At 47.7% G+C, this 23,701-nt stretch overlaps 1 protein-coding gene across 4 annotated transcripts in view; it reads left to right on the plus strand.

Moving 5' to 3' along the window:
• LOC124995993 (partitioning defective 3 homolog) overlaps positions 1-23,701 on the plus strand; it is a 336,782-nt gene that overhangs the window by 228,147 nt on the left and 84,934 nt on the right. For all 4 annotated transcript variants that reach the window (XM_047568781.1, XM_047568782.1, XM_047568779.1 and 1 more), the window contains 3 exons: positions 2,980-3,213; positions 6,308-6,518; positions 23,440-23,568. In XM_047568781.1, the coding sequence (XP_047424737.1) occupies positions 2,980-3,213; positions 6,308-6,518; positions 23,440-23,568 (574 nt within the window). The remainder of the gene's footprint in view (positions 1-2,979; positions 3,214-6,307; positions 6,519-23,439; positions 23,569-23,701) is intronic.

Raw genomic sequence — 23,701 nt, forward strand, 5'->3', positions numbered from 1 at the left:
AGGCTTCTGTGTCTGCTGTTGGCAGGATTTACGGCTAAGCTTCAGAAAACACAAATTTACATCGGCATTTGTGCCGGGTTGATTGAGTTTTATCTGCGAAGTATGAAACATGGCCTCAGATTTCTTTTTTGATGCCCTGAATCTGCGACTAGGTTTCCTTATATTTTTTTTTTTCTGTCCCATCTTGTCCTTCACTGGATGAAATTACTCTCAGCAAATGCATTCCATGTTTTTTGTTTGCATTCTCTTGATCTTTGTTAGTCTGTTTATGCTCCCTTGGCATTTAATATTTCTCGTAGTAATCAAACAAGGCCCACCTCCTCGAAAGAAGCGAAGCAATAAAATGAATCTTGTGGTCCTGCAACCAGAGAGCTCTTGACCTCGCACACAGTTAAGTTTCATTTTACCGTCTCGTGCAGCCTGAAGGCGCACATGTGAGCTCTTCTCACTAAATGCGATGCGCCATTACACGATTGGCACTTCCAGGATTCGAGCGTAGGTTCTCTTGGGATCGGACACTTTTATTAACATTGACGAAAAAAGAAAGGCAAAGCCGTGCCAAAGACGTACGGCAGCAGCGTGTTCGCTGGTCTGGAAACCCAACACCGCCGGCTAACAGCTGACCTTTTAGCCTATTTGACTTGTCTGACGCTGTAGATCTATAGGTGCACTCACACTTTCAGGAAGCAAACTCAGCTGAAAGAGCGATGCCCTTCTGACCCTAGAGGTCCTAAAAGCAACATGACAGCTTTCAGTTTCTGCACAAAACGAGTTGATTGTAATTAGAAATCAATCTGCGCTGTTCAGTGCATAATTTTCTAGATGATATGGACAGTTGGCGGTAAAGTGAGCAGCTTCAGGTTTGCTCGGCTAAAGATTCTTTTTTCTTAAGCTTACGCAATTTTCACCCCTTTGTGTATTTAAACCACATGTTTTCTCTCGCCTCGTAAGGAGCAAGCATGGCTGGGTGGTCAGAGCGCTGATCTCTCCACATAACAAATAGTTTTCTTTCCGTTATGGAGGTTTATTTATCTTCTCCTAAAGATCCACTGCGATCACCAGGCAGCGGTGGGACACGCCTCATTTAGGCCACTTTAAACACGCCGGGGATCTTCTTGATGGTGTTTGACACTGAAGTGTGTATGTTATTGCGCCTTTTGGGGATTCCCCGCGTGCGGCGCACACGCGCAAACGTACACGGTGCTTGCATGTGTGTGTCCCGCTCAGTGGGGGCGCAGACAAGACCGTAAAATAACGTTTGTTCCTGAAACAGGGATGGATGTGGAAGACGTTTATTTACACCACCTGAAGCCACAGAGGAAACGGCAACACATAGTTACTACATGTGGAGGTTCTGTGTGGTCCAGAGGGAGCCGTAAAAACACAATGCTGCTCTGTCCGGGCTCCATCGATGTGTGTTAAGCCCTCCGAGAGTCCGCGAGGCTGCTAAAGTAATTGAATCAACAGTTTATCCATTATTGCGGATAGTTTCCTCCGCAGACGTCTAACAAGGCGTCACTTGTACATATTCAGAAAACGCGCCCTGTTACGTTTGACGGCACCTTGCCGCAATCGAAGCAGAATAAAGGAGGACAGAAAATCAACCGGGCTGCTTGTTTACCAACTGGAGGGTAAGGCAAGAGCTCCGGGGAGCTGAGGGACGCTCCCCGACAAAATGAAATACCAATACCTGAGTCGCGCTCCACTTACATACCCTAAACAAACCACCGGCAAGCATTGGGAAAATAATTACAGCTGTCCAAGGCCTGGCTCAGCTGTTAACTGTTAAAGCGGGCGACTGTTCAACATTCACTTTGCTTTCTTTGCGCAGCTGGTCCGTCAACTTATGACATTGTGACCTTCCTAATATTGTGTAGGTACGGGCCTGGGCCTTCGGAGGCTGACCTGTGGTGTCTGGAAACAGAGTGTTGTTTGTCGGGGCCTTTGGGTCCTATGGGTTGAGGGGAGGGGCCTCTGTGGATCATCCCACAGATACAAGAGGCCAGGTCAACACCTTGTGCTTTGAGTTGTTCCTAAACCTTTTTTTGTGTGTTTCTGTGTCGTACTGCATCCTGCTGGGGATATGTGTAATACTAAAATGTAACCTCTAACTCCGAGTGTATAACATTGGATGGAAAATTTAATTGAAACACTTAAAGTCATGCTTGACGATGCTTAATTATTTTTTGAGTGTGAGCTGTGTGTTTGTGTTGCAATGTGCAGCACGCGCCGCGTGATGGTTTTCTGTTGTGACAGTGTGTGTTCTGTGTGTTAGAGTTGTTCTGCAGGTAATCAACAAATAATAATAACAGAGCAGTTTGTTTCCCAATGGTTCCGTCCACACATTGTCGTTTTGTTCTTGCGTTGCTTGTCGCCCTCTGAGAGTCTGCTCTGAGCCTTAGGAATGAAGCAGAATGTCGCGGTTGTGAGGCGCTGTTTGCACTAGGATGGACTTTTGAGCTACAGTGTGTCTGTATGCCGTCACCTTTTGAGCCTTTAGAGAAACTGAGTAACTAAGAGAGGAGAGCTGGGATCACAAATGCAAGTAGTTTTGGAAATGTCTTATATTTTAGCGCGACGCTAATAATCTCAGTGGTGCTGCGGTCTTTGATAACGGCCCATTTATATGCATTATGTTTCAGCCACATAATTTCAACTATGCAGACACAAAAGACAAAAGCTGAATTATAATTCTGAACAGGAAAACGTCTGAGTGAAGAAATAACACTCGGTCCTCGTTTCTTTCACTTCATTGACCGGGCAACGGCTTCACCGGTTTTTCTTATTAATTGCCAGATTTGCACCTTTTCACAGCTGGCATCATTCGGACAGAACAAATCAAAATGGAAATTATTCACCGACACGCAATGAGCTATATAACGCTTTAGGTTTTAGGTCGCCTTTGCTGAGGAGTTAGAATCACACGGGATTAGTCCACTTGCTTCTGTGACACTGTTAACTTTTCTTTTTTTTTTGCAGGTTCTGGAGGACAGCAGGTCGGACCCACGTTGGGTCTGAAGAAATCCAGCTCCCTTGAAAGCCTCCAGACGGCCATCGCCGAGTCCACGCTCAACGATGAGATCAACGTCCACAGGCCGCGCCCGCGCATCGCCAGGAACCGCGGCTGCAACGAGAGTTTCAGGGCCGCCATCGACCGGTCGTACGAGAGACCTGGCGCCGCCGCCGCGGAAGAAGAGAACAGCATGGATACAGGTGAGTTCATGAAATTTTATCTGCAGCTCTCCCTTGTGCCTCCAAAACAGTTGTGTCAACAAACGTAGTGTCATTGCTGTGGGGTTTCCCAGCAGGACACTGACTTACAGGATGATCAGAGTTACTCACTTCTCCTGTCAGTGGTCATAATGTTGTGGCTGATCGGTGTATGTGACAAACGGCAGCGGATTATTACAAGGAAATTCCATCACTGCAATGTAGGCCAACCCAATAATATTTCCCCGGAGCGTTTTGCGGATTCGCAGGATTCACCACCAAGATAACTGGGTTAGGGATCCCCCGTATGTGTGTTGTGTGTCACAAAGCACATCCGCAATATCTGTGTCGGTTACACACTCATTAATATTCACATAGTTCATGTTGAGTGGAACTGCAATCTTGGCATGTTCCCCCAGGAGCTTACATACTCTTAAAGTGCATTGCTGTGTATTTTCGAGTGCACGCGAGTAAAAAAAATAAAAAATAAAAAAATAATTCTGTTTACCCACATCTGTCAGACTCATGCCGCATCCATTTTGCTCGTAATATGTGTAATTGCATTTACTATGATTATAAGTGGAATACATATCGTTGATGCGGTCTGTGCCAGTAAATTTTGGCACGCAGCACCGTACAGCTTTGCCAAGTTCCCTCCTCGTGTTTGTTTACCTGCCTGGGACTGAAACCGCAGTTTGTACTTTATATCATTTTTCGCAAAATTTGAAAACAAGCAACGAAAGGGACTGTGACTGTATCCATCCCCTCTTGGTGTTTGATGACAAAAAGACGCGCGGCGGGTATATGGAGACGGCCGTCTTACGTTCTCCGACAGGTAATAACACTGCAACGCACAAGAGTAATCACCCGATATAAATTTCCATTCACCATTAAAGGATTCCATTAAAAGAGCTGGGGGACATTTGAAAAAGGGGAATTATTTGCCTGGAAAGCTTTGTTCTCATAAGCTCTGTCGCCAAGCTACTAAATACAGTCTTATCTCGGCAAAGAAAAATGGGGGAAAGCAACCGATTTCCCCTGCCGCTGTATATTGCATTCTCCCCATGATATTCAAATAACTCTGTTTTTCAATTTAGATAAAAGCAGCCAGTCTGCGCTCGTCACTGGGGTTAATAGTCAAAGTTGACAGATAAGCCTCCGCCTTCCTCTGCTCGCAGACTTTTATTTACATAAAACAAGCATGTGGCATCACCTAAAGAAAATGTGTCCCCACAAGATATCCTGCTGGGCAAAATGCACTTCCGCGCGCCGCGGCTTTGTGTCGCGTCGGTTTGAAGAAATGAAACAGAAAAATCTGCTCTCCGCCGCACGAAACTCTTGCCTTTCATGTTTTTCGGAAGAATACTGGCAATTTCACTTGTCTGTCACAACCTGCTCCGCCGACAGGCCGGCCGACACGCCCTTGATTAGTAAAGCAGGGAAGTTTAATGGTAGACTCTCCCCAAAGTGACAAAATGTTTCCTGTGGTGGTCTGTCTCTGCATATTATCCTTCAGTCTCCCGACACTTTCATCAGCTGTCACTGGAGATTGTCAGCCTTTTTCCTTTTTCCCCTTCAGTTCTATTGAACCGCTGTAGATGGTCTCACCTTTTGATGTCTGGTGTTAAAGGCGTTTGTCTACTTTTTGATAGCTGCTTTTTTTTCTGTCTCATCTTATTCGAAAGACCTAAATTAAATGGACCAAAAAAATGCCTTCAGAACTTCCTTAATTCTTCGTGACATACTTTCAACAAGGTGTTGGCATTTACACCTGCAACAGATGCACATCGGGAAGCGCACCTGCCCCCACCCTCTCTCTCTGGGATGCTCTGCATTACAATGCTCAGTGCGCTATCTGCAGCTTGGCATCATTAAGCAGTAGCAACATTAGCGCCGCTGCTAATCTCAGTCATTTACAGATACAGATACGGCTCACAGCTGCCGTCGCTCGTGGATGATAAGCAGGCAGCAGATTGAGTGATAAAACCGATTCAGAACCGGACAAATTTGCGGAGGTGGAGAAGCGGCGGGGAGGGGCCTCGCGCGGCTATGAATTTCATAATTGTGCAGGTTTAAGCTCTCTGTTCCCGCCACGCGGCGCCTCGCGCTGAGATTCCATTTCAGCGATTTCATCAGAAATGGCAGCTGAAAGGAAAGGCTGATAGCTCCACAGATCACAAGAGAAAACAATCCCCACTGTTCATCCTTCAAATGCGAAGCCCGCCGCTCTTTCCTCCCTTACTCCAGCTCATCCCCTGCGCTGAAAATCCATCATGGCGCCCCCTCCCTCTCCTTTACCTCATGATAAGCTCTCTTCTCTCCTCCATCAAAGGTAGAACGTGGACGTGTGAGACCGTAATAAGTTGTAATCTGAAGGACATCTACCTCAGAGGCAGCGATACAGCGCAGACAGGAGCTACGCCGATTGCAGAGCACACCAAATTTGCAATTAAGATCCCCGGGAGCCTTTTTCAAGATTATTTAAATGTATAATTACTGACAGATTAATTACATTTTGCACATCGGTTCTGATTAGATGTGATGGAAACTTTGAGTTTAATCAACCTTGCATCACCTAAGGAGTTTGGTTTCAGTTTGATGTCTGGGTTGAAATGAGTTCAGACGTAATTAAGAACTAGATTCCTATGACTATCATTACAGCTATTCCTTCACATCTTTTTTTTTTTTTTTTTATCTAAAATTCAGCAAAAGGGGTCGTAAAGCGAGGTTCTCTGGTGATCTCTGTGAAATGTACACAACTGAAAGAACTCCAGGCTTTCAGCTAAATGAAAATATGTTCAGCGTCAGAGTATTACTCTCAGTGGTGTACAGTGTAAATATAGTTTGCTCTAATGAGGCCAATGAATTTCAGTGTGTTTTGTTCAAAGCTGCTATACCTTGTGGAACACAGCGTTTTTTGTTTTTTTTTCTTTTTCTTTTTAAATGGTACCTCTGATGTTGCCAAACAAGAAAGCGGTGCTCTGGGTCTAAAATATGAAAAGTGATGCGTCGTCTTTCTTTCTCTTCCTGTGTTTAAAATGAGTCTGATGTTACTGAGAGCTGTATTTAACATCCTCCCTGTCTCCCCGTACCCCAGTGGACGAGGACACGGAGGGAAGCTCCAGATCGGGCCCTGAGTCCATGTCCACCAGCAGTGACTTCGTCGTGAGCCCCAGCCTGAACGGCAGCCTCTCTAAAGACGACAAGCGGAAAGATCAGGAGAAGGCTGGGGGCAAAGAGAAGAAGAAGAGCGAGAAGGACAAGGACAAGAACAAATCCAAGAAGGGCGTCCTGAAGGGCCTGTTCAGGTAGGGAGGCTCACCAGAAACTTCCAACCACCTCACGCCTGCGTAGCCTCCAGCCAGCCAATCACTGTCAGCTTTATTTAATTCCACTCAACACGTTCAGTGCTGGATCATACAGAATTTGAATGCATTTACTGGATGTTGCCAGAGCTAATCAGGGACCCCTCTCCTTGAACCCTGCGAAGAAGGAGTGGGGGGAGGGGGGGTGTCGACCTCAAGGGTCTCTGGCACTTTTGAGCCAGATTATTTTTAATAAGGGCAACATGTTTTATTCATAATCCCATGTGCGCACACCTCCTATCCAAACACGCTCAGCATTTGTTAACCAGCAGAAACTGTTCAGGGGTGCTAATGGAGTTGGGTGGGTAGCGAGGGGGGGGGGGGCTGTGATTTGGCTCGGGGAATAAAAGACCTTTGGAGATGATAAAATCGACTGCAGGTTGGAATTGTTGCCCGTGGCTGGTATTTTTCAGCAGCTGTATCACCGTGCGGTTGCATGAATGTTCAAGCAGCCCATCTCGGGAGGCGGCGTGACTCGGCTCTCGACATCTTTTAGGCGTTTCAAAAATAGACGCTCAAGCGATTTAACAGTGATTGAATTTAACGACGCTCACACCTGCTGCAGGGACCCGGTGTTGGGTTATCGCCTGATATTGGACGTGAGCGGCAAATTTGAACAAGAAGCGCTGTTAGGTTTGTCTCCTGGTCAGGAAAGTAACTGTGGAAAAATAGTCCCCCCCGCCCTGAATAGTCACGACTTTGCACCAGCGATAGGAAAAAAACATGCAAAGAGACTCGATCAAAATAAACATCCAGCGGGTATCCATCCCGTATCTCTGCCACGGGGAGAATTAGTGGGGGAGTCGCATTAATTATTTCAATTCCGTGCACATTTAAATATGGCATAAATTAACGGTGGAGGCGGTGCGAGCCGTTATCGTGCCGTAAGTTGTTTTCATGTGGATTAGTTTAATGGGATTAGTTAGCATATCGCGGCGCACGGCTCAGTAATGAACAATAAAGACGACAAGTGTGTTTCGAGGTCACGATTGAGGAATGCGGGGAGCTCGCCTCATCATCTATTATATTCAATTTTAGCACGTGCGCATGTGCGTGTCCAATCGTTTTCTTCACACGGCTATATTTGCGACCCATGGCGCAGCCCATGCGTTCTGAGGCGAGTCAGGCGTGAGCACATGTTCACACAATGGAATACGAAATAAAAGTCCAAATTTGAGCCACGGGTTTGACACCGTGACATGCAATCACCGCCGTCGGTGGACCTTTATTTTTTGAGTGGCTGTGCGCTCGGCTCGGTAGGTGGCGGCCGGGTGATTTTAGCCGTGACCGCGGGCCCCTCGGCGTGCCCTCATCATCGTTCTTCATTATCTTTGAGTGCCACAGCCACTTAGGAGTTGGCACACGGCAGGCCTCGCTGACACCCGCACCCCACCCCGCCACACCACAGCCACCACCCGCTCTTGTGTGTTTAACGCCGGGCCCCGTGCCTCCTGAATGCAAAGAGGCAGCCTCTTGAACCAGCATGGCTGCTCCCTTCCCTCTGCTGCTCCTACTCCAATGTTGATACCTCTAACTATTCTCCACTTTAAACCGTGACGGCTCTCACACCTGCACGTCCACGCTGTCCTTTTCCACCCTCTCCCTCTTCTCTCGCAGCGCGCCCGGCAGTTTTAGAAAGTTAGAGATGTCAAAGAACTGAGGTGAGAATGAATGCGTCCCACTGGATACAATAACAACTTTTTTTGTAAAGAACAAAATGGAGTGATGTGAAATGCCTGCCGGTCAAAAGGGAGAAGGGGGAAAGAAAGTGTAAGATCTGTTGTGTGTGTGTGCGTGTGTCTCACTTTTAGTAATTCTTGCAAAAGTTTTGACTGATATCAGAACGGAGAACTTCGACTGCGCGAGGGTTCGGCTGACAGCAACCCAACGCGCCGGCTTACACATCACAGATAAAATTTGCATTAGCGAGTTTCACATGTGAGTTGTCTCAGCATTGCATCAAAACATCAAAAAGACGTGCTGATTGGGTTAATCCTTTGTACTGCTTGTCTCCGTGGTTTTCATTTACATAAAATGGACAGCCAGGCGCTCACTTTTTTTTTTCCCCCCTGCATTTTCTCGCGGATGCATGTCTCGCACGCTCGCAATCTCCCCTCTCTGAGGAGATTTCAAGGAGTTTGCAGCGCGCTGCAATTTGAGCTCATTTGCATGCGGGGCCTTCGGACGGGCTTGATGAACGTGTAGCGCGTGTCCGCTTAATGGACAGCCTGATTGGGAGTGCATTAACATCAGAGCCAGGGGAAAGTGGGATGGCCTAATACAGGAAGAGAGAGAGGGGAGGGGGGGGGGGAGGCGAAGACTGTGAGATAAATACTGTGAGTGCAAGAATGAGAAGTGTACGAGTGCGTGATGGAAAGAAAATTGACTGCCTAAAGCCCAAAGTAGAGAAGCTCTAAGACTGTGGGATGGAAGGCTGCCTGGTGTACAGTCCTGTGCCATCCAGTAAAGGATAGCCTATAATCTTATGAGTGAAGTGCATGCATGCATTGGATGAAGAACCAGCCCCAGGCAGCCTGGCATCACTGTTATTCCAAGGATGTCTGCTGCATGCACGCATGAATATGTGTCCACCTCTGCACGGTCTAGATATAGGGGGCAGTGCATGGGGCCGCATCATTCATTGTACGCGATTATTCGTGTCCTTTCTAGTGGAAAACATGCGATCATTATATTCCAGTCCTGTCGGGGTTGTTTGGAAGTCGGAAGCTTTGCCCAGGGCTCTGTTAGCATGCTAGCGGACAGCGATGTCTCGTCCGGCCTGCGAGACTCCCTTCAACGTGGTTAATGAGGTGTTGTTTATCTGCTCCGTGGCTGACTGACCTCCTCCATCAAAGCCCAATCTCTGCTTCCTCGCGTCATCGTGTGTGCGACCGTGTTTTGTCTGTGCACGTTCAAAACAAAAAAAAAAAAGAAGAAAAGAAAGGAGTAGGGATGTCATGATTTCTCGTGTCTTTGCATGCATGTGCAGAGCTACGTGGCGCCGAGAGGTTTCAGCGCGTTCTATGTGTTGACTCGTATCCCTGTACGCTCAAACATCTAATTTTCAAAGTCGGGGGAGTCATATGCATGACAGAAATGCAAGACGCGATGGTGAAAGTACAGTAGCATGAAGGAGACGAGAGGCTGAAGGCTGCAACAAAAAAAAAAAGCTGAAGGAAGGGGTGGGGTGGGATGGGGAATGGGTACCAGAGAGAGGTGGGGGTGGAAGGAGAGAGGAAGCGTGTTCACTGGAGTGAACTGGGGCACCGAGGGAGAAAGGGAAAGAAGGATGAAAAGGAAAGGGAGAGGGGGGGAGAAAGGGAGCCAGTCACGGCATCGAGCTACCGCTGTCTGCCCGCAGGGAGGAGGGTGGAGGATCTTTGGCGATTTTCTCCGTTTTTAAATGTTTTTAAATGTTAGCGCGGGCAGTTTGAAGGGGAATCTTCATGTTTGGACGCGAAGTTAATGGAGGCTCTGGCGTCTCCCTCACCCCTTCTCCTCAGCTTCCTCACTGTATACTCATTTATTTTTCCACCCCCCACCAGCGTGATAAGTGGCACGCCTCACACTGAGCCATCAGGCGACACTTGAGCTCAGTGTGACAGCCGTGCAGCCCCCCTCCCCACCACCTTTCCCTGCCCTCCATCACCCCCGGGGACCTCGCCTGCTTGCTCCTCCCCACAAATCCAGCCCCATTCAGGGCTGCACGGAGAGATGCGGGAGACCAGGGGGATAGAGCTGGGGTGGAAGATGCTTTCTATCCTTCGATCGTTATTATTCGTAGGCAGTGTGGAGGCACGCTAAGAGGGCTGAGTGTGTGTGGAGGAGAGGGGTGAGAGGGGTGGCGGGGTGGAGTTGACAGAACATGCGTGAGTACGCCTGGAACATGGATATCACGCCACGGAAGCACGAAGGCCTTATGCGTCTCGTGAAAGTAGGTAGTCGGCGCATTCCCTGCGTGTCTCCTCCACATACGATTCCTTCTGCTCACGCGGGTGTGATGCTGATGGCGGGTAATGCGCTTCGATCATTAGTACTCCGACGTGACGCGCGCATTAGCTTTTTCATCCAACTCGGCCGAGAGCGTGCCTGATGGTTCAGCACACTTTTTTTTTTGTTCTGTTCTGTGTAACCACCCCTCCGCTTTCCCCCAGCGCACACGCTCGCATATGTTTGTAGTACTACGCCGCAGTTGATTCGCAGACAGCAATTAGCCGCCTCCACATGTGGGCCCCGACATCTGCTGAATGTAATCTGCGAGAAAATGATAATTGTTCTTCTTTTTGCTCTGCCTCACTCATCATAACGTCTGGGCTGAGGTTGCAAAGGCAACCGCAGGGCGCAGCACCGAGCTCCCGGCGGCTGGGGTGACGTGGAGAACGCGCGTCAGGAGTAAAAGCAGTTCATGTTGTAACAGAACAAGTAACAGATCAATGACGGATCTCGTGTACGCGTAGGCAAAGGCTTCCCCTTCCTTGAATCGCGCTGACCTCCCGTCAGCTCCAGAGGAAGTTTTGTGCTGCCGACCCTGACCGCTGACCTCTCAGCGGGTCGGGCTAAAAGCAAAGTGAGCTACAAATTTCTCCCGTCACGGATAAATATTTCAGGGGTGTGACCTTTGGCAGCTTTTGGCAGCTTCGCCGAGTGCAAAGTCGTGCCTCAATATCACCTTCAAATGGCTCCGCGGCTAAGAGAAATATCATGTCGGTGAGGGCGCTGCACTCGGAGCGGGTCAGCTTCTTCAACTCCTCGGCAAGAACACCCCCAACCCCACCCCCGCCCCGACGTGACTTCAAAATCGATCCGGCGAGTTTTCGAGGGGGCCATTTTTCGCGGGCTGAACTTCAAATTCCCTCGCAGAAGCGTCGGTCCGAGTGTGACATCCCATTACTCTCCTGCCAGTCATGCACCAAAGAGGACTAGCGGGGGACCAAACGACTAACAACGACCCCCCCCCCCTCCCCGACTGAGAAGATTAGCACCACTGTCAGCAAATGCAGCGACCAGAGATTAAAAACAGTAAAACAACAAAAACTCTTCTGCGAGCCAGGTTCGATCAGACACTGTCGGAAAATTAAACGTCACTGCCAGTATCTAAAGTGTGTAGGGGGGGTGGAGAGCAGCCTTTAGCCACCAAACTATAATAAAAGAGGCCATGCGCTGGAGCTGGAGGAGGGGCCGCGCGTCTGTACGGCCACACTTCCTCTCTGCTTTTTGGCCACTCAATGCAAATGTGATTGGGCAGCACTGGGCCTCCATCAGACAGCCGTGGTGTAATTAGGTTTAGAATGATCACACAGTGCTCCGAGATATAGGGAGACCAGTGTGTGTGTGTGTGTGTGTGTGTGTGTGAGAGGAGAGGTGGTGGTGCACGATGGAGTTAATTGAATCTGAAATCTTGTCAGCCTGAAATGAGATCCACCGATGTCTCTCACGCTGCGTCTCCTGCAGAGGGCTGCAAACATGACTGAATTCATAAAGTGTGTTATTAAAGACCTCAAATTAAGTGCAGCAGCAGCGGCAGCGCGCCCCTCCGTACTCCACCGGGCCGCGGACTGCTAATGATCCAACCCCAGCGGAATCTCAGCCAGACTCACACCCTTTTTCTCCCGTCTTCTCCTCTCTTCTCGTCCTCCTCCATTCCTCCTCCCTCCGTCTCCCCTTTCATTAGCCGTGTCGCTCTGGTAAAAAAAAATAAAAAATGCTACTCAGCTTCCTCCCTCTCTCTTAGATATTTGTTTTTTTGTTTTTTTTTCCCCCCCACATTTTGAGACACTCCGATTCCACTTTGATGCCGTTTCTGTTTCGCTCCGGCCCCCGGAACGCTTTGATCAATCCGAAACAAAGCTGTTCGGCTCCAGCCATCTCTCAGAGGACGGGCGCGCGAGGAAACATTAAGAACATGTATGTGGATCTGAGAACGGCGCGGCCCTCTTTTGTTTGTTTTAAACACTACAAATGAATCACTAATGCCCCGCGCAATAAACTATATGAAATGTATGTTTTGGTCTGAATTACAAACACGAAGTGTGTTTGATGTTACAGGCACAGAGGTGAGAAATGCACATCAGGGGAATCTGTTTATTCCCCCGATGTGCTTTGTAAATGAAGTGGGCCGCCTGCTACAGTAGGAATCATTACTAGTCTGCTCAGCATCCAGCCGGCTTAGCATGTAACGAAATGGACGGCCTTTGGCTGTAATGACCTTTCCCGTTCGCGGCGTTGCCACATGCTGATGCGCACACGTCTGCGAGAGGATGGGTAGCGTGGAGGGAGAGAAGATAAAGAGCTGGGAAAATTGCTTTTGAATTACAAAGGTATTATCAATCGATGTTGAATTACACTTCTGATTTCCATCAAAGGCAGCCAATTAAAGCCGGGAGCCGCGCTCCTCGCGCTCCGCCTGCGTCTCCAACATGTGTTGGGCATGTATAAGTAAAATTGTCTGTTTTTTCTCTTCACGGGTTTTCCACTTGTCTCTCTGCCTCTCTCTGGTTTTCTCACTCTGATCTTTTTTTTTTTTTTTTTTACTGTCTTTGGTGTCGGAGAAACTGGGGATTCTCTTTGTGACTATAGATCAGGATTTCATGTCTCTCCGTGTTTGTCGCGAAGGGATCTTAATTGGACTCTCAGCGTCGCAGCCGAGATGGGTGGGCCGGTTTGTGAGTTAGGTGATGGGAATAAGAGAGGAAAAGGAGGGGAGTGAGAGCGGCTAAATGCCAGCTGATATTTCCACCTGCAGATCCACGTCGCGGCTGGTCCCAGGCCTTTCAGTGTTAACTGTCGATCAACTACTCTGACGCTTTGATTGACATAATGGCATCATATAGAGCCACAGAAGGAATGTCCTTTGTTCAGGAAAGGGTTTGTCTCAGCTGATTTACTTCGGTTTTGTGAATGACTTCTTGTTTAATGTGATATACACATGGTTGTGAAGCTGTAGGCGTTTTACAACCAGCTTCCTCCAGCTGCAGGGAAGGAGTGTCCAGGGTCGTTTATCTAACCCATCCTGTGATGTACAGTCACTGCCCGAGAGATTCCTCGGGATCCCTTCTCTTGCTCATCCTCACTTTATTCACCATTACTGTCACTCCCTCCCTCTCGTTTCCATATATCCACACAAACCCCTCCTCTTCCCACCTCCTCCTCCTCCTCCTCCTCCATCTCCTCTCCGGCTGCCCTGGAGATTCATCATGGCATTGACAGAAAGACCTCTCCCCGTCTCCCTGCTGAACGCTGCGAGGGATGTATATCACGGATCAGCGCTTCCGCCGTCTCCTTTCCTCCGACGGACTCCCGACATCAGCGGCGCCCCGGCCGGCTTCCCCCCCGTGCCTGCGCGTTTCGACGTCTGACGTTTACGAGACGGAAGACCTGCCTCTCGCCTACCATGCAGCTGAGCGTCAAAAAACTCGCCCGTCTCCAGGCTCATCAGCATGTAAATTAGTTGGGAAACAATTCAGAGAAGCCAGGATAATCAAAGCAGGAACGACAAGAGGCCCGGCGAGCAAAATTAATTTAAGTAATCTGGTATCATGACAATAAGCGCTTCTTTTCTCACCTACACGTCTTAATGGGTGTAAGCTGAGTCGAGAGCGGCTGTAAATACAAACCCAAAACTACCCTCGACAGAAGTCCCCGATTCCCATGAGCTGCCGCACATCTGCTGTGGGCCGAACAGCTATTACACAATTAATTCCTGTTTCTTCACCCGTTGGCTGAGGTTGCCGTCGCTGAGGGCTGCTCCGTTCACCGAACGCCGAGCGTCGGAGGGGCATGACGACGCGGAGAGTCGGCAGCGATCGGAACGGCCCATTAAGAATGCAGCGTGCCGTACTGTATCTAGGTCACAGCCTGAACCACCTACCACGCTGGAGCTCTTCCACCGAGAAGCACCAGCGCTGCCCCCCTCTCCTCCCCCCAGTCCTGCACCCTTTAGTGCGCAGACAATGCGCTGGTTAGTCATGAGCCGGTGCAAGATGATGTCGGCGAATCAAGTAACACGACGCGCGTGATCAGAAGGCACACACACTAAAACCACTGCCAGCAGAAGTAAATGACATTTAACGTCTTGTGACAATTCAGTGTTCTGCTGGGAAGCTTTTGGACTTCATGTGGGATGATCCACAGCGGCCCCTCCCCTCAACCCATAGCACCCAAAGGCCCCCACTAACAACATTCTGTTTCCAGACACCACAGGACGCCCTCAGAAGACCCATGTCCATTCTCTGATGAGTCACAACTGCTTTGGAGGCACAAAGGAGATCTACACAATTAGGAAGGTGGTCGTAATGTAATGTCAGATCGGTGTACACACATACTGTACAAACCACAGAAATCTCAACACCTCAGCGCCCCCCAACCCTCCCGAGCTGCTTGTGTTTTTCGTCGTCTGTGTAAATTGTCCTTCGCAAACCCCCTCCTCCCCGCGCTCATACGCTTTAACAAATGGATGCATGAATGTGTTCAGACTGTTTATTTGTGTTGTAATGAGAGGCTTTAATCAGGGGTGTCAGGAATTTGAAACGTTCCTCTGAGCGCGTGCAAAAAAGCACACCCCCCTCCCCCTCCCTCGCAGACACAAACACACAACTCTGTGATTTATGTGAAACATTAAAGGCAATCATGTTGGGCTGGGCCTTGTCCTTTCTATTGCCGTTTGAAATATGGAGCAGCCGAGCCGTCCCTTGATATACAGGCGCACGCGTAAAAGATAAAACGCACGCACAGATTGCGCGCCCGCTTCTCCCTAAATATGAATAATTAGTGCACACAGAAATGAAATGTGTTTTTTTTTTGTTTTGTTTTTTTTTTTTGTAGCAAATACACAAACCCGCACACGAGCAAGAACTTTTAATTTTGGATATTACACACAGACTCTCCCACACGCATCCCATTCAGCACTTGCTTTGATACTGATAGTGGCTTGTTTTAAAAGCGGAGAGCATCCTCAGTCATTCGCTCTGATGTAATTCCAGCCTCTTGGTTGTTGCTGCTGTAGCTCAGAGTATCCGTCCTCCGTCGTCTGGTCCCTGCGACTACAACATGCGTCTCTCACTAAGAGCGGATTAACCATGATGCTGGAATTCTGATAATCGAAATCGACTGTGCCCTCCTACTCACACACAGTGACACCTAACGACACAAACAAACATCGGGGAAATGCAATAAAATATATGTAGTCATATATATAGTCCTCCAGCTCAATGTGACTGTTCACTTAATATTTATATACACCGATCAGCCACAACATTAAAACCACTGACAGGAGAAGTAAATAACTTTGACCATCTTGTGATAATTCAATGTTTTGCTGGGAAACGTTTGGACCTGTCATTCATGTGGGTGTTATTAGACATGTAGCACCCACCTAGACCAGATCAGGCACCCCCACGCCATAGCAATGATCCCCAGCCTGACACAGACACACACAAAAAAACATGAAGAAGAAGAAAGGCAGTCACAATGTTACGCCTGATCAGATTCTAGTCTGAATTCTTTTGCTTGTATCTCCTCCTTTGGGACGTTGGTGGTTGAAGATAAGAAGCGACGATGAGCCCCTGTCTCTCTTTGTGCCATCACACCTGCTAACAACCACACAACAGATGGAATGTGGTCGCCGGTCAGGCCATTGGACACACCTACGAGAAGAAATACACACCAAGCAGAGAGATGCCTCCTGAAAGAGAAGCGTGAAGAGAAGGAACAAACAGATCGGAGCAGAAATAACAGGAAATAGTGACCGGCGTGGCGGGAAACAAAGATGAATTTACGACAAAACACCATTTTCTAAAAAGGGTGGTACAGCATCAATTTCCATGCACCTGCCAGAAAATCCTCATTTCCATATGATAACCTCTTTATGGTAAACAGGTGGGGGGCTGTGGTATTGCTCGAGAGAAAAACACAATTTAAATACAGTGATGCGAGCTGGCGCACAATTCATACGCCCGTAAATTGTTTCTCCACGTTTTTGGCGTGGCGAAAGACCACGTCGAGCGACAGTGAAACCGAGCGATCCCCCACGCGACGCCGTCGCCTTTGTGTCGACCGGGAGGCCTAACAGGCGTAGAAGTTTTACGGTGAGAATGTTTTTTTTTTATTTTTTCTTCTTCTTCTTCTTCTCCTCCTGCCTCTCCCCGTGATGTTGTCCCCCTGCTGGGGCTCGGACTGATGTCATGAATAAATGCATGTCATGCCTCCACGGCGCCGAGCGCGACGCTTTCCCACCCAGGGTGAACCATTTTGGCTCCCATCCTCCCTCCCTCCCTCCCTCCCGCGCATCTACCCGGTGCTGTCGCGCCGCTGCTGCGAGAATTAGGCCCGACTCCGCTCCAGAGCTGCAGCCAATCGCCAGCGCCCCCTGCCCCTCTCTCCTCGGGAGGAAATCGATTGGTTATGTGTGTGCAAGCCCTTGTCCAATGAGGCGAAAGCGCAGGAGTGTCATATCTCGTCGTGACCTGTAAACGGTACGGGAATGTGCAGCTGCAGTATTTTGAAGACGCATTCCATATCTCCAAACCAACACGACGGCGTCGGCCCGAAAGGTGTAACCTTATCTTGTGAATTCATTGGTGAATCTCAGGCTGCAGTCCTTCTCCTTAAGCTCGTGAGAATTTTTTATTTTTTTTTTCTGAGGACAAATTCGTGGAATGCCAGAGTCTAGTGTAAAAGAAATCTGGCTGAGAAGGAAGCAGCACTGACTGACATTACTGGTTGTGGATAATGAGTTCCACTGGGAAGGATAATCGGGCAGCGGGCGTTGGAGGCATCCTCTCATGCCTTCCTGGAGCCGGTGTCCCGGGAAACCAGTGGCGGCGACACAACGCTGAAGCCACTCCAGCGATAACGAATGTCCCTTTAATGCCCGTTAACGATCACTGGGTCACGGTGTCATTCCCAGGGAAGAAAAATAAATAAATAAATGAAAGCTCTGGCTTTTACTTCCCGTGACTGTGTTATTGGATTTCTCTTACAAGACGTCTATATGTCTCACCTGGCGTAGAGTGTTTATTCATCACAGCCGCGATTTGCCGCGCCACTGTCTGTGTTTTGTGGTTTGGGGGGCAGCACTCTTTAGGGATCTCACAGGGCTTCATATTGTGATACACTGGACAGGTGGAGGTACAACAAGAGTGATGTGTTTTTGCTTGTATGCGCGCAAGTCTTAACTTTGTGATTTGTTCTTTTTGCAATCAATATCATGATAATAACATCTCCCGATTCTTCTCTGAGAGAAAATGGTATTTTTTTTTAATGGTGCTTTATAGATTATCACCATGAAATGCAGGGGTGGAGGCACAGTTATTTATTTTCCTCCTGACTGCTACAAATACAGTTAGAGGGGATGGGGGTGGGTGGGTGGGCGGGGGGCATCAGACGTCTGTGGGAGACTTCGCCCTGGGAGATTCGGATTAACTTTCAGGTTGGCCGAGCAGAAACCGTAATGATTCTGTCTGTCTGCCCTTGAAATTATCTTCTCATCACTTACTCAAATTGATAGATGCAGTCATCTTTTCTCCCCCTCTCTCTTTCTGGCTCACCTGGTTCCATTCGCCGGGTTTGAATAATGCCGCACCGATTTAACACGTCGCGTGGCGAGTGCACCGTTTGAGGTTAAAACGAGTGGTCCGTCACATCTCAGCGTTCGCCTCCAGAAATCATCACTTTTAGGAGAGCGAACCGACCGCTGTTTTTTATTTATTTATTTTGCTATCTTTTCCTTTTCCACAAGTCAGCTGTGAACAAACCACAAAAAATCCCCACGGAAGATGTCAGAACAGATTAGCTTCTCTCAAATCTACTCCACAGATTAAATGATTGCCACAATCAAACTGGCTTTGAGGCTTTGCATAATTTACTTTTTCTTCCCCGCTGTCTTTGACTTTTTACTCCTCTGTTGTGTTGCAGCCTTGAAGTATTATTACCCTATAAATCGATGGAGATGATGTATGAGGCATCCACTGCTGGTGGAATAAACCCTTCTGTTTTCTGTGATATATGATGGTGTGTTATATTGAATGGAGTACCTATTTACTAAGTTATTTTCTAGTAAAAGTAGACACGTGCAGTAAAGCCAGCTGCTCAGTAATCTGAAAAAATTTGAAGAAAAAAATCTTATTTTATGAGAGACCGTCGAATTCAAGAAACTTAGATTGAACTCTTCCCAATGTTTCGTCACATCAGCGGCCATCATAATACGAATAAAGCATATGTTTGTCACATGTTAGATCGCATCCAGACGTGGGTTTGATAGCCAGTCGATCATTATCTGTGCCAAACTCTGATGACTAGCTCGGAGCAGCTCATTCTGTGCAGCCTAACAGTCATAAATATTCCCTGCCTCTCTCTTTTCTTTTTTTTTTTCGGTTTGCGTGTCACAATGCGACTTATCAAATCTGCATCTCGCCGACTTGATCTGTATTTATGCTTTCGGATGCTTTTGAGATCGCGCCTCGCCATCATTCTTTGCCTTCCTCCGTGTCGGTGTGGATTTATCACGCTCACCTGCTGCTTGCCCCGGCGAGCTGGGTGCTTAGGAGGAGACCATCAATCAGATCGTCGGCCTGGAGGAATGAAGAAGAAACGGAGGAGCTTCACGAGGATGAGGACGCGGCGCAGGCACGTCAGAATCTGGAAGTTGTCAGATGGCAGATGTTTACGTAGAGCAACCACGCGAACGACGTGCACGTCCAACATCTCAAATGCAGAGAATCCTCGGGCCAAAGTGCAGTTGCGTCTCGCAAACTGCCATGTGTACTGTACCTCACTCCATTGTCATTCCACCCATGAGTTGCATCTGCCAATCAATATCTTATTATCAGGCCTCATCAGCCTCGCTCTCAACACAGTCGTCCCGTTTAACGCAGACGCGCCGAAGGTTTTACAGAAGAGTTTCTCCTTCTTCCCACCTGACTGATTAACTCCAGATCGTTACTGTTCTCTTTTTTATTTTTTTATTGGATTCCCTTCATTTCTCAAATGAGACACTTATCTTCCAGAGGGAGGCAGGTATGAAAGTCGATATGTTTTGCAGTTTTTATTCAAGCATCTGTGTGTGCATAATGTTGGAATGTGTGCGAGTGAAGTTGGAGTTTTGGCTGATGCAGTGTTCCCCCGCTCCCAGCTCGCGGGCCGTTGGAGTGAAGGGGCAGGGTCGTGTTGTCGGCGAACCAGCGGCGGTCCCAGCTGCCTCCTAATAGCTCTGGTAGCATTGTCCTTTCCCTCCGCCTCTGCTTTGATCTCGCTCGCCCTTCCCAGGCCACCAGCGATGAGGGAGTAGCCTTTTTATATTGGGGCTGCAGCGCGCCATGCTCAGCTTAATCCGCCAATATGTTTCACTGCAACAAATCCCTCTATGCTCTGACGTTGAGCCAGAAGAAGAAGACGGGGAAAAAAAAAAAAAAGTTGAGGGGCAGAAGTTTGTCTGCCTTGAGGTTATTTTGTGTTTTGACTTAGATTTAGACTTATATGGACTTTATTGTCCATCACAAGGTGATCAGTTGCGCAGGGAAAAACACTCTTCAAAACCACTAGTCAAAAGAAAAATAGGTGTTATATATATGTATAAGATGTGAATATAAAAATATAGTAGAGTAGATTTGTACAAAAATATGCACAAGGTATAGACAGAAGTAAGAATACACTACATACATAGGACGTATAAATGAGGTGCGATAATTTTGATGGTGGAGCATTGACATGAATAAGTAAATAAATAAATAATGGAAGAGGAAGAGTGGAGGAAGTGTATTCCTTCCAGGAAGTTAATGAAAGTCCTTGAAGTGAGGCGAGGGAGGCTGTCACCTGCCCTGCATGGTGATAGATAGCAGGCTCATTATTAGCAGCATTCCCAGCCCTATAGCATGGAGTTTTTATGCCACACTGGAGCCATTTGTTGATTAATTAATCAGGTAATGTATGCTACATGTGCTACAACAGGAGCACACGTATCGCCCTCCCCTCCTCCTCGCCTGCCTCTCCCGGGCTCTTCACAAAGCCACAAACTAGGACGTCCCGCCAGACCGCCGCACATTCAAAAGATTACAATTCCAAAGCAGCCCCTACCAAAGAGAAACCATTTGCTCTAAAGTCCTGCTTGCTTTTAATGTAAAGTAGAATAATATACTTCCATGAGGGAACCAGTCTCCCATTTCATGAATATATATTTGCTTCTGCTGGCCCAAAGTCAACCTTGTCTGATGTAATTCTTCAGCTTTCAGGGAAAGTTTTTCAGGCTGTCAAATAAAGCTCAGCTATGAGAGAGGTAAAAATAAACTCAGAGTGAAGCGACGCGGGGCCCGGAGACGGCGGAGCTTAATGTTTTCTCAGTCTGAAATTGAACGGGACTGCCATCATAATCAATGTCTGCGTGTACGATGCAAGAACATCGAGTTACGTTATGTAATGTAAACACTCAATAAAATCCAGTCCTTTTCTGTGATTATATTTATTGAATTTCTTCTCTCGTGAGGCCGCGCGCCCCCACTCCCAAACACTTCCTGCTATTGCTTTGTCTTTGCAGTCATCAGATCTGTTCGCGTGAGTGACTTCTGAACTTCGGAGTCGTAAAATGTAAAACTTTAGCATTACTTTTCTGCGGTTTATTCAGTTTTCACAACTAAAACCTTTCAAATGTGTAAAATCGTACTACAGATAAAACTTATAAACAATACAGGCCTTGACGACTGCCACAGTTACGAGATAATCTAGTGTACTGCCTGGGTTCGATTCGCCTGCATATCCTCCAAAGCGTGCACAGTGTGTTGCTGCTCAGATGTGATACGAGTGCTTTGATTGAAACGCTCGAGAAATCCATCAGTTGTAAACATTTTGTAAAACAAAAAGGCATAGATGTGTTTAACATTTAAATGAAACTAACACTGAAACTCGTTAGGTTGATTGGTGAGAGCGTGAGAGCGATGGTTGTTTGGTCTCTGTGTTACCCTAAACCTGTCCAGGGTGTACCCCGGAACTCGCCTCCAGCAACCCCCTCCACCCTAGTGAGGATGAGCGGTAGAAGAAGATGAGATGAGAAAATCTATCAATCCCTAACTGATTGAATTGCAATGTTGTAGCTGTGATGAACAGGTCCTAAGCCTTTGGGTGCTATGGGTTGAGGGGAGGGGCCTCAGTGGATCATCCACAGATACTTGATCAGTTTAGGATCTAGTGAATTTGGAGGCCAGGTCAACACCTTGTGATGTTCTTCATGTTTTTTTGAGTTGTTCCTAAACTGTCAGTGTCAGTCTGCATCCTGCTGGGGATGGCTGCTGCCATCAAGGAGTGTCATTGCTATCAGGTGGGGGTGTCTGGTCTGGTCTAGGTGGGTGCTACATGTCTAAGTAACATCCACATGAACGCCAGGCCCAGATGTTTCCAAGAAGAACATTGAATTGTCACAAGATGTTATTCGCTTCTCCTGTTTTTAATGTTATGCCTGATCGGTGTACACGATCGTTACAAGAATAATAAAATTTTAAATGATTTCCGCGTTAAGCTTAGATGCACAATTTCTGCCGAGACCAGTCGGGTCTTCATTTTTTATGATAAACCTATTGGAAATCTTTGCTTCCATGGGTTATAAATGTAGACATGGCTCTAACATTTCATTCAGCATGGTTCTATTTAATTAGGCTTTGCATGCGCACACACTTCCTCACACCATTGATCAAAGTGGTTGGAGTAACACTGTAGTGACGTACAGTATGTGGTGTACAGATGTCTGTCTCCGTTGCTAAATGACCATCATGTGCACTTCCTGGATGTCTGTATTCCTTCCTTTTTCTATAAACTGCTGTTTTGTGCTTCCCCCACATCTGGTCCCCTTGTGGTGCCGCAGGAAATGACATCATACCTTTATGATATTGCCTTTCCTTGCCCGCCTCGTCTTTTGCCCTTAAATCCCGTGCACATGTGTAAATTTGGTTGTCATCCAAAGCGCATCGGTGTCGGTGATAAAGCCTCAGACTGGGTCGTCGGATAATAGAGCTGTTCATATTTCCTGCGTGTTTACGAGTGCGCGGCCCCGTAAAGGCAGCGTGCCCCCTGTCACCTCGCGCCTCCTCTCTGTTTTCCATTCCTCATCATTTTCTCACACTCCTCAGCCGGTCTTCAGTCATTCGGCCGCCCGACACAAAGCATAACTGATCAGAGGAATTTACGATCATCGGCTTGGCTTATTCTCACTTTGCCGTAAAGCTGTCACGGATTTACTGCCACTGGTGCGTCACTCCCGCCATTAAAATGTGAAAAAGAAAAAGTTCGCAAACGCTGCCTCGAAAGTTATGCGCGATGCCAGCGAGCGTGCCCATCTATTCCTGTGCCATTTAGGCCCAGCTGCAGGCGGTCGGTTCCCCTCTTCGCTCATAGCTAAATCGTGAATTGTCGCTGCTTGTGTCGCTCTGAGTAAACTGTACAGCTCAGGGAGGAAACACGGAGCTCATCCTGTCTTTGGAGAAGCAGGGGTTTGGCCATTTTCCTGCTTTTCAGACTTGAGCTCCACAAGCTGAATCCTCTCTGCCGCTCCGGGCGCGGTTTGGCGGGGCGAGAATTCCCCGCGCGCGCTGACGAGTTATCATTTGATATGGCTTGATGCATTCTGATTGCATTTATATGAAAAAGTTATTCTTTCAATAATAAACGGATGCGCTGGGAGGCTCCTCCCGAGCTGTCTCCTCAGTACAAACCCAACCTGGAGATTTTGACAGTTTGACACTTTAATTTCCTACCCAGTATTTCACCTGAATTTTCCGGACAAAGGAAGAGACATCCTGTAAAAAAAAAAAAAAAAACACATTGGATTGGAAATGATTAAAGTGTGGGCCTCAGTTGAATCCATTCTGCTTTTTTTTTTGCTTCTCAGGTTTGGAAAGCAGCGGAAGGACGAGCGGCCAGAAGACAGGATGGAGAGGAAGGGCTCCAGCAAATCTAAAGCTGAGGATGTGCAGGCATCGCAGGACGAGACCCTGCGGATGAGGCTGGAACAAGAGAGGTGAGTGCTGAGCTTTGGCTTGCTAAAAGCCTGAACGATTAACTCCAAGCTGAACAAAAAGCGAAAGAGAGGAAAAAAAAAACTAAAACACTGCTGACTGGAAAATTAACAAACTACCTAATTAATAGAATGG

Source organism: Mugil cephalus, chromosome 18 (genome assembly GCF_022458985.1).
Source record: "Mugil cephalus isolate CIBA_MC_2020 chromosome 18, CIBA_Mcephalus_1.1, whole genome shotgun sequence".
Classification (NCBI taxonomy): domain Eukaryota; kingdom Metazoa; phylum Chordata; class Actinopteri; order Mugiliformes; family Mugilidae; genus Mugil; species Mugil cephalus.